The 15,706-nt window shown below is 47.3% G+C and overlaps 6 protein-coding genes across 6 annotated transcripts; 3 read left to right on the top strand and 3 right to left on the bottom strand.

Moving 5' to 3' along the window:
• Positions 1 to 261: 261 nt before the first annotated feature.
• Positions 262 to 1,692, top strand: SPPG_05866 (uncharacterized protein; the record flags this gene model as incomplete). The annotated part of the gene is made up of 6 exons (XM_016754071.1): positions 262 to 366; positions 439 to 669; positions 742 to 798; positions 860 to 932; positions 1,010 to 1,220; positions 1,296 to 1,692. 6 exons carry the CDS (start codon positions 262 to 264, stop codon positions 1,690 to 1,692), a joined length of 1,074 nt encoding a protein of 357 aa, XP_016606941.1.
• A 104-nt stretch (positions 1,693 to 1,796) lies between these two features.
• SPPG_05865 (rRNA-processing protein MPP10) lies at positions 1,797 to 3,804 on the bottom strand. Its single transcript, XM_016754070.1, has 2 exons — positions 3,073 to 3,804; positions 1,797 to 3,008 (listed from the first exon to the last, which is right to left on the bottom strand). The coding sequence occupies exons 1-2, from the start codon at positions 3,755 to 3,757 to the stop codon at positions 1,855 to 1,857; spliced, it is 1,839 nt and encodes a 612-aa protein (XP_016606940.1). The 5' UTR covers positions 3,758 to 3,804; the 3' UTR covers positions 1,797 to 1,854.
• A 447-nt stretch (positions 3,805 to 4,251) lies between these two features.
• On the top strand, positions 4,252 to 5,713 carry SPPG_05864 (uncharacterized protein). The gene has a single exon (XM_016754069.1). The coding sequence runs from the start codon at positions 4,664 to 4,666 to the stop codon at positions 5,525 to 5,527; it is 864 nt and encodes a 287-aa protein (XP_016606939.1). The 5' UTR covers positions 4,252 to 4,663; the 3' UTR covers positions 5,528 to 5,713.
• Positions 5,661 to 6,652, bottom strand: SPPG_05863 (uncharacterized protein). The gene is made up of 2 exons (XM_016754068.1): positions 6,231 to 6,652; positions 5,661 to 6,172 (listed from the first exon to the last, which is right to left on the bottom strand). Exons 1-2 carry the CDS (start codon positions 6,527 to 6,529, stop codon positions 5,806 to 5,808), a joined length of 666 nt encoding a protein of 221 aa, XP_016606938.1. The 5' UTR covers positions 6,530 to 6,652; the 3' UTR covers positions 5,661 to 5,805.
• A 170-nt stretch (positions 6,653 to 6,822) lies between these two features.
• Positions 6,823 to 10,085, bottom strand: SPPG_05862 (uncharacterized protein; the record flags this gene model as incomplete). Its single annotated transcript, XM_016754067.1, has 4 exons — positions 6,823 to 7,927; positions 8,017 to 8,698; positions 8,782 to 9,918; positions 9,992 to 10,085. The coding sequence occupies 4 exons, from the start codon at positions 10,083 to 10,085 to the stop codon at positions 6,823 to 6,825; spliced, it is 3,018 nt and encodes a 1,005-aa protein (XP_016606937.1).
• An 816-nt stretch (positions 10,086 to 10,901) lies between these two features.
• SPPG_05861 (CMGC/DYRK/DYRK2 protein kinase) lies at positions 10,902 to 15,178 on the top strand. Its single transcript, XM_016754066.1, has 5 exons — positions 10,902 to 10,985; positions 11,055 to 13,525; positions 13,608 to 14,261; positions 14,329 to 14,978; positions 15,058 to 15,178. Exons 2-5 carry the CDS (start codon positions 11,401 to 11,403, stop codon positions 15,070 to 15,072), a joined length of 3,444 nt encoding a protein of 1,147 aa, XP_016606936.1. The 5' UTR covers positions 10,902 to 10,985; positions 11,055 to 11,400; the 3' UTR covers positions 15,073 to 15,178.
• The last annotated feature ends 528 nt before the right edge of the window (positions 15,179 to 15,706 follow it).

Genomic DNA, 15,706 nt, shown 5'->3' with positions numbered 1-15,706 from the left:
ACCCTTCCTTGTTTATACCAGCAGACTTCTACGCATTGTTGATCGTCTTTGGCCATTATTCAAACCCAGAATATCATGATACAAAAGTTATCTCCAAAGTTTGAGTTCGATTTTATCACGTGAGCGCAGTAGTCCCAAAAAGGCAATATGTGTCCCCAACATGCACAGACCTCAAAAAACACAAAAGCGAGAAAAACGGGCAACCATTTCCCTCCTCGTTCCTTGCAATTCCATCTTTTGTTTTGACAACTTACGCTCATCATGACCGTCACCGTCCAAGCAACGACCTTTATCCTCCCCGTTGTGAACCTCGCGCCTTTTCTAGCAGACCCAACCTCCGAGGAAGCACTCGCAGAATGCGAAAAGGTACACCAACAACAAAAACCCCATTTTCTTTGAAAACAATAAAATATACTGAATATGAACATACACATGTAGGCAGCAACAGCCCTCAAAACCCACTCAGCCCTCGCAATCCACGACCCCCGCGTAAACCAATCCCACAATGACACATTCCTAAATGTCATGGAAGATTATTTTGCGCAGGATGAGGAAGCAAAGTTACGGGATGTGAGGCCGGAGGTTGGGTATCAAGTTGGTGCTACTCCAGAGAATACGGAGCGGCCGAGGTGTGCGAGGGATGAAGGGTGTGAGGAGATTGTCAAGACCGTAAGTTGGTAGTTGATTATACAAAAGAGTTTGTTTTTTAAAATGTGGTTTTCTTTTTGGGTTTTTTTGTAGATGGCTGAGGAGAATAAACCTTTGCCTTACGATGGTACGGATCCTAAATGGCGTTTCGTAAGTTTTGTTTGATGAAACGTACGTTTGCATTCCCGTAACCAACACAGTTTTTATAAAGTTTTGGCGTATCGGTGACCAACCCCCGGAAACCCAATTCAATGCCCTAAACGCCGACCCGGTCGTTCCAGCAGGTAAAAAGAAAACCACGCACAAAAACTTGCACTACAAACCTCCATTATACAACATTATACTAAACAAAACCCACTAGCATTCCCAACCTGGTCTAAAACAATGAACACATGGGGAACACTCATGCACACCTCTGTCGAAACCCTCACAGAAATGCTCGCAATTGGACTCGGACTCCCTCGGGAGACGTTTGTAGAGTTTGGACGGTACGGACCGCACTTGTTGGCGCCTACCGGAAGTGATTTGGAAAAGTATGGTAAAGTTGGAACGGTTTTGGCTGGGTTTCATACGTACGTATCCTGCAATTATCATCATACACCATGCTTTTCAAAAATGTTTATGTTAATGAACACGACACATTGTAGGGATCTCAATTTATTGACGATCCACGGTCCATCTCGATTCCCAGGTCTCCACATCTGGACACCCACGTACCAAAAACTCCTCGCCAAACTCCCTCCACAAACACTTTTGGTCCAAGCCGGTAAACAACTCGAGATCCTAACCGGGGGTGTCATTCGCGCCGGGTTTCACGAGGTGTGTGTTGTGGAGGATACCATCGCTGCCATGACGAGGCAAAAAGAAAAGAACCGTCCTTTATGGAGGATTTCGTCAACCTTGTTTTATCATGTTGCTAGTGATAGGGTTTTGAGGCCTCTTGGAGGGTTGGGTGGACAAGAGGGGCGGGAAAAGTATCCAGAGATTTTGGCGGGGAGGCAGGTGCAAGCTGAGTTGGGGTTCATTAGTTTGATGGATCAGTAAAAAGAAAATGGTGGGATCCGCCTTGCTTGGAGTATTGAGTTCGTGGATATACAATATGTACTGCAGGTTGTAAAAAGACCAAACGCCATTGTATAATGAAATAAAGATTATATTGTTCCCGCTATCATTGTTATGAATAATACCACAATATACAATTTGTGTTTACAACCTCAAAAATTCTGCTCTCTCCACTTTTCTTTCCCCAATTTTTCCCCCCTTTTCCACACCCCTCGCCTTGGCCCCTTTATCGACTTTACCAACTACAGTCACATTCTTTTGTCCCATCAATTTCTTCAACGCCGACTCCTTTTCTTTGCGCTCTGCGAAGGCTGTACGGGGTTTAGCAGCCACAATAGCCTGAAGACGATCTTGTTTCTCTTTGCGGGCTTTTCCAGCTTGTTTCCTCGTTTTGTCTCGAAGACGTTTCTTGGTGCCGGATGAGAGTTCCTTGTCGCCTTTGAGGTCCTTGGGGGGTGCGAATACCTCCGAGGGTGCTACGAGTGCAGAATCGGCTACATGAGAAGGCGTGATATCCTCCATTTGCAAAGCAGGAGCGTTGGGGAGGGGTGTGACTTGCAGTTCGACGGTAGTGGGTTTGGGCTGGAAATGCCAGTTGGAAAGGGCATCAAGATTCTGACAAAGGGATTTGAAGAGGGTATCGATTTCAGCGTGTTGGGCGGCGAGGGCGGCGTCTTTTTCTGTTGTGGTTGTTTGTCCTGTTTTTCGCATATAGTCTTCCTCGTAGACCTCTGCAAGCCCCTTGCTGCTCTTTTCTTCTATAATCTCGATACGTCTATTGGGATCAAAATCTCTATCCCGAGGTGGCGCCTTGCGAACTACATCATCAAACACAGCATCCTTGATCCGCTGCTTGATCAAATCCTCCAACGACGATGTTTTTTCTTCTGTTATGACGGGAACGGGTTTGGCGGCGTGCTCGTATTCTAAATCTTCTTCGAGGAGGGAATTGACTGGACGGGATTTGCTAAAGGCTTCTCCATTGAGGGTCCATGGTTTGGGGGCGATGGCTTCAGACTCGAGCTGGGTGATTTGGGCCGCAAGTTTTTTTTGCTCTCTTTCAAAGGTGGAGATGGTCGTATCCGGCTGGGTGTCTTCATCAAACAGGTTGGCGGTTCGGGAAGGGTGTACTGTCGGGTTTTCTTCCCCTTGGTCCTCATCCTCCTGGTCTTGTTCCTCCTGATTCTCATCCTCCCTTTGGAATTCCTTGACTTGGTTCTGATCCGAGAACCGTACACGTGCATCAGGCCGCTCATGATGCTGTTCACGCGGTCCAAAGAAATCCTCATACCGAATCTCTGCAAATAATAACAGAAAATGTCACCCACCCCGTTGATATACACTCTAAATATTTTTTCATACCATTCGCATTCTCATCCTCCTCATTCAACTCATCCTCCAATGCAAACTCATCATCATCTTCTTCTAGATCCTCTTGGTTCCGCCGTGCACGTTTCATATCACGCGCCTCACCAAAGTCGGCGAATCGCTCCATGTCTTCAAGGGAAAAGAATTCGTCATCAATGATGCTTTTGCGTTTCCGTGGTGAGTCGGAGGGGTTGGAAGCGTTTGAGACCTGGTCGTCATCGAGTGGGTCTGAACCGCTCAACATGTCCTCGTTATCGTTTTCCTCCAATTCCTCATCTTGTTCCTCGCCTTCCTCTTCTTCCTCATCCTCGTTATCCACATCCTCGTCCTCATCATGCTCACTCACATCCTCCTCTTCATCCTCCTCCAATTCCTCCACATGCACATCACTCTCCTCCGCATCCCCCTCCGCATTCTCCAAAATCTCCTGAACTTTATCCCCAAAATACTCCCCAAAAGGCCCAACAAGCATCCAAATCTGCTCCCAAATCTGCTCCGCATCAAACCCATCCACCCAAACCTTGTCCAAATGCGTCATTTGGATAGGTTGGGATTGATGGGCAAGGGAGTAGAGTGCGCATGTTGTTTTTAGAAGGGAGGTGCTGAGGGTTTGTGAGGGGGCTAGGAACTTGTGCGGGGAGAGGGATGTTGGGTTTATTGGGAGGGTTGGGGGTGTCATAACGCAAGGATGCAAAAAGTGGAATTCAGTGGAGGAATAGAGTATCATTGTGAGCAAGATCCGTCAAGTTTGGTCAAAAATAAAAATTTCCTTTTATGGGTTAATGAGACTCTCATCCAATAAACGCATGTTGTGTATGTAAGCTTGTTAAACTGGAAATCTCCGATAGCCTACCAAGATACTTGGGGTTTTGATGAACGGCCAATGTTTCGTTGAACATGCAAGAAACCTCTCACTTATCACGTCCAAAAAACACGATGAGATAGACGGAATGATATTGCAATAAACACATCTACCTAGATTTTCTTAACCGTAAAGTTGCATATATATCAATGGTGTCGAATCAATGCTCGTTGTCCAAAACCAACTCGTAGTTAAAAACATAGATTCCCTTTACAATAATGGTTTCCAATCCCCACTCGACGAGACATACAAGTATCCATCATATCAAAAGTTTTGACCGTAAAAAAGCAAGAGCCTGTTGCATTGCTCGTAATTACGTAACTAGCAGAGCAGGAAACAACTGAGCCGTGGGGATATTGGGGTGATGAGGGTGTGGTATATGGCCCGAGGTGGGCCAAGAATTTCAAAAAGCACAACTGGGTTTTTCCAATCTTGTTGCAACTTGTGCAGACAATACACATTACAAAAAAAAAAGGACACATAAAATGTCACCGCTCCCACCCGAACTCTTATCGTGTATCCTCCTCCACACCAAAACCCCAACAACACACCACAACCCAACCCTCTACGCCTGCCTCCAAGTCTCAAAAGCATTTTATCTCACAACCCGCCAAATCCTCTGGTCAGCCCCCCGACTCGGCACACGTATCCAAAACCGAGCCTGGAGAGGATTCGTTAACGCCGTTTTGGGTCCCTACAAGGATTTTGTTCACGTTATTGAGGATGTTTGGTTGGTTGTTGGTGGAGAAAGATGATGATGATGGGAGGAGGGATTCCGGTATCGACATGTTCAAACCGTATTCGTTGCAATATGTTTTATATCATATGGTTGAAATGTGTGAGAATGTCCATACGGTGCGATTACATCTTCATTGTGATGTACCGTATGCATTGCCTTGGAAGCTTCGTATAGGGACATTAAGAGAGTTGGAAGTGTACATGAGGGTTGATGATGAGTTTTTAGAGAGGGTTTTTGAAGCTGCGGGAAACAAATTAGAAGGATTGGTGTTGCATTCGACAGGGATATCAACAAGAGGGTTCGAAAGGATACGATACGCTGCCCCGGGGTTAAAAAAGTTGATCTTATCACAGGCTCCACGGTCAAGACATTCCGTGTACCGCCCTACAATGGATTCATATGCCATTGCACCATTTCTGGAATCTCATCCTCAGTTAACGGAATTTCATGTAACGCCCCTTCCAAGACTACGACCAAGCGATCTCCAATCCCTTTCACACACCCTCCAATCTCTAACATTAACACTATCAACTGAAACGCACTTGACTGTCAGATCCATCACAACCGTCATCCTACCCCCATTGACCCGGCTTCAATCGCTTAAACTAGTGGGAAACACGGACCCAGCTGCTGTGTACATGTCCGACGGCGTCGTTTCTGAACAAGAGGTTCTAGAGATACCCACAGGAACGTCAGGGGCATTTCGGAGGCTTGTATTATCTCAATTGGATTTATACCGTGAAGAAGGGTACAAGGAGTTTTATGGGAGAGGGATGCCATGGGCTGTAGATGCCTTTATGGGACGCTGGAAAACAAGGTGGAAAGTAGAGTTGGTTATTGAGGGATGAGGACATGGCATTAAGGGCTATGTCGTGGGAGGTGTTTTATGGGAGAGGGACTGTAGATGCCTTGATTTGATGGAAATCGAGATGGAAGGGCGTAGAGTTGGTTATTGAGGGGATAAACACAATGTCAACAAAATAGCATAAATCAAGTTGATTAAAATATGGGTTATACATGTGGTATCTACAAAGCAATTTGACCACTCCATCAACAGATTTTCGATCCATGTTGTGAATGCTTTGGCGGTTTTTGGTTTCATAACCGATAAACCCAAAACTTTTTCTTAAACCCTCTTTCCAAATACCCTCCCAACAGAAACTTTGGCAACCTTTTTAACAACCCTAAACGTCACACTAACTCTCGTACCCCTCTCAATCCTCCCCCCCTCCTTACCAAAATCTCGAACAGGATTCACAACCCCTTCAAGAACATCAACCCTCTGCTCAGGAATCCCATGCAAAAACCCCCTATAAACCTCCCCATCCAACACCAACAAGCTCCCCGGTTCCAAAAACAGGGTATGAGAGGCTTTGGTTTGACCGTGTGGGTATAATTGGAGGAGACAGGTACTTGAGAGGGAGAGGGTTGCTATTGTTGGGTGGAAGGCTGGGCCGTCTTCGTGGGGGAGGATACCTTGCCCTGGTAAATACCTAATTCAAAATATGGGTGAATATATGTAACAAGTGTGCGACGGGGGGAATACGTTACTCGTTGATAAGACAATTGTTGGCGTGGGAATGTTGATGCCATATACCCAATGCTGCGATTCGGTTTTCGATGGCGGTTAACCAAGGGGGTAGTGGGTCTGAAAGGGGACAATGCCCTGCAAGGACACCCCAGTTCTGTAAGCGGCGGTTACGAAGGGAAACCCATTTTGGTTTGGGGGTTTTGTAGATTTTTTCGAGGAGGGTTGTGGATTCTTGGGGGGTTAGGAAGGACGGGATGTAGTACACTGTTGGTGGGGCGTTTGGGAGAATGTACTGTTCGAGGGGGTTTGAGGTGAGCATGGTCGGAATGGCCAGTTGGTTGAGAGGCGAGAGAGATTTGGACGCGTCAAAAACCAAGGACGCGCTTGGTAGTTTTACGTGAACTGCAAATGCCAAAACTCTGTTTTCAAAACTTTTCTCTATTTTCAACTTTACAATGAAAAACCCACAAGAAACAAAAAATGGACATGTCATCTTACAATCCCTCTCCCTTCTTCTATGTACCTACCCTATCTACAAAAAACTGTTGATTCAAAATAGGTCTATATATACTTTCTCGAAAAAACTTGTATGCAGCTATCTATGTGGCTGGACTAGTGGAACCGACGGGTCATTCGGTTACGGTTGGCATTGCCTGCATTGCCATTGTTGCCACGGTTGTTCCTGTTGTCCACTTGCTTCTTGTCAGCTTGCTTGTTGTCCGCTTGCTTGTTGTTCGCCTGCTTATTGTCAGCTTGCTTATTGTCGCCCTGCTTGTTATCGGCTTGCTTATTATCAGCTTGCTTGTTATCCGCTTGCTTGTTATCCGCTTGCTTGTTGTCAGCTTGCTTGTTATCCGCTTGCTTGTTATCCGCCTGCTTATTGTCAGCTTGCTTGTTATCCGCCTGCTTATTGTCAGCTTGCTTATTGTCAGCTTCCTTGTTATCCGCTTGCTTGTTGTCAGCTTGCTTGTTGTCAGCTTGCTTGTTGCCCGCTTGCTTATTATCAGCTTGCTTGTTATCCGCCTGCTTGTTGTCGGCTTGCTTGTTGCCCGCTTGCTTATTATCAGCTTGCTTGTTATCCGCCTGCTTGTTGTCAGCTTGCTTGTTGCCCGCTTGCTTATTATCAGCTTGCTTGTTATCCGCCTGCTTATTGTCAGCTTGCTTATTGTCAGCTTGCTTGTTATCCGCCTGCTTGTTGTCGGCTTGCTTATTGTCAGCTTGCTTGTTACCAGCCTGCTTATTCCCTTGCGCAACAACATTGACCCGAATACAATCATCCTGGGCTCCACGCTGAGCAACGGGCATCACAAGCGGCTGATGCGAAAACGATCCCGACATGGAACAAATACGGTAGACCCCGGGTCCAGAGGTTGTGAATGACGTTCCAGGGACGGTTGTCTCCATATTGCCAGATCCATCGGCGGGATCATTGAGACCTTTGAAGAACTGGAAGATTTGGGCGTCGGGGGCCGCGAGGTTGTCGTTGGCGTTGGCTGCGATGCGTTGGATGGTAATGTGTTGATGGCCTTGGATGATACCCTGGGCGTTGAGTTGTTGGGGGAGGGCGTAGTAGAGGGTTTGGGGGTCAGAAAAGAAGCCGGTTTGGAGATTAGCTACATTGATCTGGACTTTAAAGTCTTGACCGATGGGGATTGTGGCCTCGTTTTCAGGTTGGACAATGACGGTCGAGACCATTTGTTGGCAGAGGGGATGGCACCTTGGGCGGTCTGGGAGCAGAAGCCGGTGCGAATTTGGGTGCCGTCACCGATGGGGAGGTTGCCAAAGTTTGGCAGAATTTGGCCGCACCGGGGGAGACGTTCTTGTTGTCTCCTCCCTTGGCGGCTCCGCCCGTTATTACCGCCATTGTTCTTGTTGTCTTTTGCGGCTCCGCCGTTGTCCTTGGCAGCACCGCCATTGTTACCGCCATTGTTTTTGTTGTCCTTGGCAGCACCACCGTTGTTCTTGTTGTCCTTGGCAGCACCGCCATTGTTACCGCCGTTGTTCTTGTTGTCTTTCGCGGCCCCACCGTTGTTGTTGTTGTCCTTGGCAGCTCCTCCGTTGTTCTTGTTGTCCTTGGCAGCTCCTCCATTGTTACCGCCGTTGTTCTTGTTGTCCTTGGCAGCTCCTCCATTGTTACCGCCGTTGTTCTTGTTGTCCTTGGCAGCTCCTCCATTGTTACCGCCATTGTTCTTGTTGTCCTTGGCAGCTCCTCCGTTGTTACCGCCATTGTTCTTGTTGTCCTTGGCAGCTCCTCCGTTGTTGCCGCCGTTGTTCTTGTTGTCCTTGGCAGCTCCTCCGTTGTTACCGCCGTTGTTCTTGTTGTCTTTGGCAGCCCCACCGTTGTTCTTGTTGTCCTTGGCAGCTCCGCCGTTGTTCTTGTTGTCCTTGGCAGCACCACCGTCGTTTTTGTTGTCACCGGGTTGAAGTCCTTTTCCGGGGGTAGGTGTCGGCGTGGGTGCAGCGGTCGTTTTTTGACCAGATTGGAACCCTTTTCAGAGGTACGTGTTGGAGTGGGCGTTGGGGTGGGGGTGTTTCTACTTTCGTTCTTGTTTCCATTGTTTCCGTTGTTACCGTTATTGCCCTTGTTACCGTTGTTATTGTTGTAACCACCGTTATTGCCATTGTTGCCGTTGTTATTGTTGTAACCACCGTTATTGCCATTGTTGCCGTTGTTATTGTTGTAACCACCGTTATTTCCGCCATTGTTTCCACCTGGCGTGGGCGTGGGCGTGGGTAAAGTCGTCGTGCACGCCGCAGAATCCGATCGAGTGACGACAACAGTTTCGAGGACAGTGGTGGTGGATTGAGAACCGCCATTGTTGTTGTTTCCGCCATTGTTGATGGTGGTGGTTGTGCATGCGGCGGAATCGGTGATGGTTTGAATGACAGTTTCGAGGACGGTGGTGGTGACAATGTTGTTGTTTCCGTTGTTTCCGCCATTACCGTTATTCTCGTGTGGCATGTTGTTGTTGTTTCCGTTGTTTCCGCCATTACCGTTATTCTCGTGTGGCATGTTGTTGTTGTTTCCGTTGTTTCCGCCATTACCGTTATTCTCGTGTGGCATGTTGTTGTTGTTTCCGTTGTTTCCGCCATTACCGTTATTCCCGTGTGGCATGTTGTTGTTGTTTCCGTTATTCCCGCGATTACCGTTGTTCTCGTGGGGCATGTTGTTATTCCCGCGATTACCGTTGTTCTCGTGGGGCATGTTGTTATTCCCGCGGTTACCATTGTTTTCGTTTGGCATGCCGGTAGGGAAGGGAATGGTCGAGATCTGGACAGGCATCTCTTCTTCTCGCTCTCTGGGAGTCTCTGTGGGTATTCCATTGTCTCTGGGCATGCCCGTCTCTACGGGCTTTGAGGGCTCAATGACGGGCATCGGGATGGGGACACCCGTCTGAATGATTTGGATGGGCAAACGCGTCTCATCGGAGCGATCGGGTGTGATAATCGGGTTTGGATCGGTAGGGTTACCCTGATGTGCACCCTGAGGCATACCCTGAGGAGTACCCTGTGGTTCATTAATGAAATTGTTTCCCGTGGGTGTAGCTACACTAATCTCGATGCTGGATGTCGTAGTAGGTGTTGGCACTTGCGAGTGCTTGTTCTTTTTTCTACGACACTTTTTTGGCTTTTGAGAAGCGACAGGAGATGATGATTGTGGAGTCGACAAGACCTCAATGCCGCTCGCACCGCCAGTCGGTGTCCCCTCTATTCATTAAAAAAACGACGCGTGTTACAGATTTGATCGACAATGTAATCATTCCAAATCCTAACGGTTTACCTGGAGCGAGGGATGTTTCTACCATGGGGGCGGCATGACCAAAGTCCTGCGTCGTCGTCAAGAGCAAGATGGGAATCAATGACAAGATGCGCATCTTGCTCGTTGATACTCAAAATGTCAAATGTATATAGCAAAATCTAGAGATGGATATCTATAAATCGTTCGGTCGTTTGTCCCCTGTAAGTGCGTGGGAACGTAAAAACGAGAGGGGAAATTCCCCCAATCCCTCTCTTTATATTCTCCATCATCCTCTTTTGCATAAAGAATAAAAAAGATGGTGGTTGAAACAGCACACATAATCCCACTGGATGGAGAGCGGCTTACAAGTCAAATCTTTACCGTTGCTTATGTGTGTACTACACGTGAATACGCCTCATTCCTATTATAGATATAATATATACATATATAGATAAATGAGAAGAAAAGAACCGTTCATATAATACATGATGGGAGTGCAAAAGAAGAGAAAGAAAGAAAAAACAAGGGTTCAATAAATGTTTTAGAAAGCGGGAGAGTGAGTGTACAAAAGACAGAGAGAGAGAGAGAGAGAGAGAGAGTGTGTGTGTGTGTGTGGGAATAAAGGCGTGTGACACATTCCCTTCTAAAGCCAGAGACAGAGAGAATAACGCGTATGGAATAAAAAGAGAAAGAGACATTTCCAACAGCAATGGGAATAATTAAAGAGAGAGAATAGAAAGAGAATAACATGCGTATGGAATAATGATAATAATAATAATAAGAGAGATGAAAACAAGAGGAAATTCACACTCTAATTAGAGAGAGTAATATTCATTCTCTCTCTCTCTCTCTCTTACTACTAGTACATTTATACATCAAGTGAACAGCCCCTCCCGTGCCTTCTCTCTTTTACGCGTCATTCTTTTTTTTTATTATTTTATTCCCACACACACACACACATACACATACACATACACATACACACACACATACACATACACATACATTCATTCATTTCATGCAACTCTTGTAAACAGTAGGTTTACTCGTATTTTGCATTCTTTTTACGTTTAGATTAACAGAGATTTGCTTTCCCACCTACTAGTCTGCTACCCGCCTCTACCCGCCCAAAAGTCAAAATACGCCACACACACGCACTCACACTCAACACACGCAAACGGACAAGGTGATTTTAGAATTTTGACACTAGTCGTGTTCTTTTGTTCTTGTCTTTTGTTGAGGGGTGTCCATGTAGAGAGATTGGGCATTGGGGTATTTTTGGACAGACAACTAGGAACGAGCAAGCGACAAACGACAAACGAGAGAGCACACACGGACTCCCCCCCTTTTTTGCTGTAAACACACTGCATCCGTCGTCGTAACCTTTGGTGCGCCAAAAGCGACTTTATTGTTCGCCTCATTCTGGGCAAACAACACCACCATACACACAAATGCACGTCGTTACAGAACCCTACTACGCTCCGCATCTCTCGTCTCAAACCTCCTCAGTCTATTCCCCTCCAGAACGCTCGGAAAAGTATTTTCCTTTGGATCGCTATTCATTGTCTTCTTCTTCTTCTTCTACTACTGGTACTACTACTATTGCTGCTCCTACTGTTGCTAGTTCGAGTGCTGCTGCTCTTGTTGCAGGTGGAGGTGCGGGTGCTCTAGCGGGTGCTCAGCCAAGGGCAAGAGTCTTTCACGTTGGTGTGGGTGGTGCTCCGTTTTCGGGATCGGCCCTGTCATCATCATCGTTGGTGGGTCATTCCGCCACGTCACTGGCGTCCTTGGCGCAACAAGGATCCTCTCTGATCCCTCCGTCGCTCTATTCTCACCACCACCACCAACAACAACAACAGCAACAAGCATCGTCCTTTTCGTCCCAGTCGTCCCAGTCGTCCTTGGCATTGTCACTCGGTGTGCCGTCACTCGGTGGTTCCTCGTACGGCGCTTCCTCTTTGAATCACCACCACCACCACCACCACCACCATACGGCAGGTTACGCTCAAGCCACTACCTCATTACCCGTCGCTCCACAGCCGCATTACCCGCATCAACGCTCTTTGCGATTCTCTGCTCCCGCTGCTCCTCCGCGCATACCGCCCATTCCTTCCGTTGCAGACTTTGAAATGGCGTCCATTCCGTCGGCCGTCCAACGACGCGATGGCCGTGGAGATCCCCGCGGAGGTACTTCCGGCGGACCATCGGGCGGGCATCGCGGCTACGCTCCTGCTGCTGGGGCTCCTGCTACTGCTACTGCTGCTGCTGTTGGATCATCTACCTCTTTTGCACAAAATCATGCAGCAGTGAAAATAGCGTCTGGAGCAGGACGCACGGCGGGATCCCATACCGCAGCAGGCTACGATGCATACCCGTCCCACATTGCCAGTGTCAACACTACTAATAAAACCTCGGGACTAGAGCGTAAAAGTCCCTCTGGGCGGCCCAGAGGGAAATCCAACATGGACCTGATGGCAGACTCGCTTGCCTCTATGAATATGCTGGATACGCCCCCGTCAACATTAAATTCCATGGCAAACACACCAACGAGCCTACTCTATAGCAATACGAGCCATCATACAGGCCATTATACCAATCATGTTGGCGGTGGTGCCGGGGGTCCCGGAGGTGCCGGAGCTGCAGGTCCATACAAGCAAAAACAACAACAGCAGCAACAGCAACAGCAGCAGCAGCAGCAACAGCAACAGCAACAACATCTCGACTCTCCACTCCAATCGAGCACCAGCACGTCCTCGGGTGGCTCACCCGGCTCGGTCCGTAAAGTCATGAACCGGTCCCTCTTGCCCGTTCCAAAGTCTCCCATCTCGCCCTCTGGAAAATATGCTAGTGAATCCCATCATCGGGGAGATGGGCGACGCTCTACGGGCTCGCTGTCTAAAACAAACATGGAGCATCCTTCCAAGCAGCATGTCCGGTCTCGAATCGAGTCACAGTCGCCATACACGTCCTCTTCGTACGCCATACCTGAGGGTGGTTTCGCAGATCATGCATCATCTCGAACAAGGCCACCCGTTGCTGCAACTCTTGCTACTACCTCTAGTACTGCCCAGGCTGCTATACCTGTAAAGGTTGATGTGAAACCAAAATACCATAATGAACCTCCATCCAAACCGCGCGTTCCATCCAAAGACGCAGCCTACCGCAACCCCGACGCGCGTCGCAGCCAACAACCACAGCAAAAGCAGCAACAGCAGCAGCAGCAGCAACAACAACAACCATCGCAACCACGACCACAACTAGCACCACCGTCACCACAACAGCAACAGCAACAGCAGCAGCAGCAGCAGCAACGGCCCATTAGCGCGCGCATCCCCACTTCTACCCTCCGAGACCTCAAACTCCCGCTCTCCCCCGAAGCCACCATTATATACTATAATGATCTACTCACCCCCTATGAGCAGCGAGAAATCTACGAGTTTAAAGAAATTTATTTTGCGGGTGCTGCGAGTATATTGAAAATTGGAGGAACGAAACGCAAGACGGGTGCTGATTTGGCAGAGACGTGTAATGCAGCTGGAACGGCAAAGGATGATGACAAGAGTGTTTACAATAGTGGTAAGAATACGTTTTTGCAAATGTGTACTTTGGTGTAGGGGTATTCAACATTTGATTAAACAAACTCGATTCTTTTGGTTAGGCTATGACGACTCTCGCGGCGACTATTACCTTACCAAACACGATCACGTTGGGTACCGCTACGAGATCCTGTCACTCCTTGGCAAAGGTTCATTCGGCCAAGTCGTCAAATGCTACGACCACAAGACCAAATCCAACGTTGCCTTGAAAATCATCCGCAACAAAAAACGCTTTGAAAAGCAAGGAGCCGTCGAAGTCAAAGTTCTTGAACGCCTTAAAATGGAAGACGCAGACGATAGCCACTCGATCGTCCACATGGTTGACAGTTTTCTCTTTCGTGGCCACTTGTGTATCACGTTTGAGTTGTTGGGAATGAACCTTTACGAATGGCTGAAAGCAGGTGGATTCCGTGGCGTCCATTTGGGTGTGATTAAATCCTTTACGGTCCAGATGCTCCATTGTTTGGATCTTTTATCGAGATCGAGGATTGTGCATTGTGATTTGAAACCAGAGAATATCTTGTTGCAGGATCCGAGTGTGACGCATCCGTCGCGGGTGGATGGGAATGCGCCGAATGCTGTGAATAATGCTATGAGTGGGGATACAGTCGGGTATCGCATCAAAGTAATTGATTTTGGGAGTAGTTGTTTTGAGGATGAGAAAATCTATACCTATGTTCAGAGTCGGTTTTATCGGAGTCCTGAAGTGATTTTGGGTGAGTTTTGTCTTTTTTTTCTCGCCATTGTGTACCGCGCTGTCATAACACACTCCAACACACTCAGGCATATCCTACAACGCCTCCATCGACATGTGGTCCCTGGGCTGCATCCTAACCGAACTCTACACCGGCTACCCCCTCTTCCCCGGCGAAAACGAAACCGAACAACTCGCCTGCATCATGGAACTCAAGGGCCTCCCACCGGTAACCCTCCTAGACCGCTCCACCCGCCGCAAAAACTTTTTTGATGGCCCCCACCCTCGCATCGTACCCAACTCCAAAGGCAAAAAACGACGCCCAGATTCCAAATCCCTGAGTTCCGTCTTGAGAGCTGACCCCCTTTTTGTGGATTTTGTCAACAAGTGTTTGGAATGGGATCCTGTTAAACGGATGCGTCCTTCTGATGCCCTTTTACATGAGTGGATTACTGGGCGCCGATCGGAACGGTCTGAATTATGGTCTGAACGATGGGGATATGACAAACCCACTACTACTACCACCACCACTACAACTACCACTACAACGACACTCTCATCCGTCCCCCATCTCTCCTCGCATCACCAACAACAACAGCAGCAGAGAGGTTTACCCCCTATTGACCGCTACGCCAAACCGTTTCGTCCTATCCCTGCTCAGACTTTTAGTACGTATACGCATCCGAATGGGGCTGGACGTGGGAATGGACGTAAGAGAGGGACGAGTGGGAGTGTTCAGGTGGGTTAAACTATTGGTTTGTGAGTTTTGGTGATGCGGTTTTTGATGTGTATTGTTTTTTTTTTTTTTGTTTGTGTAGAAGTGGAAGGGGTGATGCTGATGCAAGTGGTTATTGTATATGTAGGCTTTTTTTTTTTTCGGGTGGTTATTTTTTGGGGGTGTTTGGGATAATATAATGGTTGTGTTTTGCGTCTTTTGAATTGTTTTTTTTTTTTTTTTTTTGGTGAGAGTTTTTGTTTTTTGGTGAATTGTGAACATTCGAGGTTCATTCACGTACATTTGGACATTGCATATATGCATGTACAATTCAGCAAATCGTTCATGTGTATTCCGTCAACTAATAAAGTTTTGAGATACGAGTATTATCCATCACACAAACACGAAATATATATATACTATTGATTAAAATAAAAAAAGGAGGATAGAAAGAACGAAGAAGACGGTGGTTTTTTAGCAAGTATACCCCGGAAAACAACTCGCAAACTCTTTTCCAGGGTGTTTATTCAAAACATGTTCTTCAAGCGCCTAAACAAAAACCCCATCAATAACACATTCCAAAAAAACGAAACGTTATTTCTAACCTTTTGTCGAATGGTCATTAAGAATGTTTGTCGACATGTTTGGCATTGATGGGTTTTCGCTGCTTCATTCTGCAACACCCCAATCAACAGAATGTACAGTGAGAGAATGATTTGTTTCTACTTGCGATTTTGAGTTGGGATTTAGAT

Source organism: Spizellomyces punctatus (assembly GCF_000182565.1).
Source record: "Spizellomyces punctatus DAOM BR117 chromosome Unknown supercont1.10, whole genome shotgun sequence".
NCBI classification, from domain to species: domain Eukaryota; kingdom Fungi; phylum Chytridiomycota; class Chytridiomycetes; order Spizellomycetales; family Spizellomycetaceae; genus Spizellomyces; species Spizellomyces punctatus.
Note: the sequence above shows the minus strand (reverse complement) of the source record. Positions and strands in the feature narration are given on the sequence as shown.

Coding starts and splice junctions, on each gene's coding strand:
- SPPG_05865 (XM_016754070.1), bottom strand. CDS start 3,757: ATGACACCCCCAACCCTCCCAATAAACCCAACATCCCTCTCCCCGCAC. Junction 3,009..3,072: donor GGAGGATGAGAATGCGAATG/GTATGAAAAAAT, acceptor TATTATTTGCAG/AGATTCGGTATGAGGATTTC.
- SPPG_05864 (XM_016754069.1), top strand. CDS start 4,664: ATGTTTGGTTGGTTGTTGGTGGAGAAAGATGATGATGATGGGAGGAGG.
- SPPG_05863 (XM_016754068.1), bottom strand. CDS start 6,529: ATGCTCACCTCAAACCCCCTCGAACAGTACATTCTCCCAAACGCCCCA. Junction 6,173..6,230: donor AACAATTGTCTTATCAACGA/GTAACGTATTCC, acceptor ATTTTGAATTAG/GTATTTACCAGGGCAAGGTA.
- SPPG_05861 (XM_016754066.1), top strand. CDS start 11,401: ATGCACGTCGTTACAGAACCCTACTACGCTCCGCATCTCTCGTCTCAA. Junction 13,526..13,607: donor CAAGAGTGTTTACAATAGTG/GTAAGAATACGT, acceptor TCTTTTGGTTAG/GCTATGACGACTCTCGCGGC. Junction 14,262..14,328: donor GAGTCCTGAAGTGATTTTGG/GTGAGTTTTGTC, acceptor CAACACACTCAG/GCATATCCTACAACGCCTCC.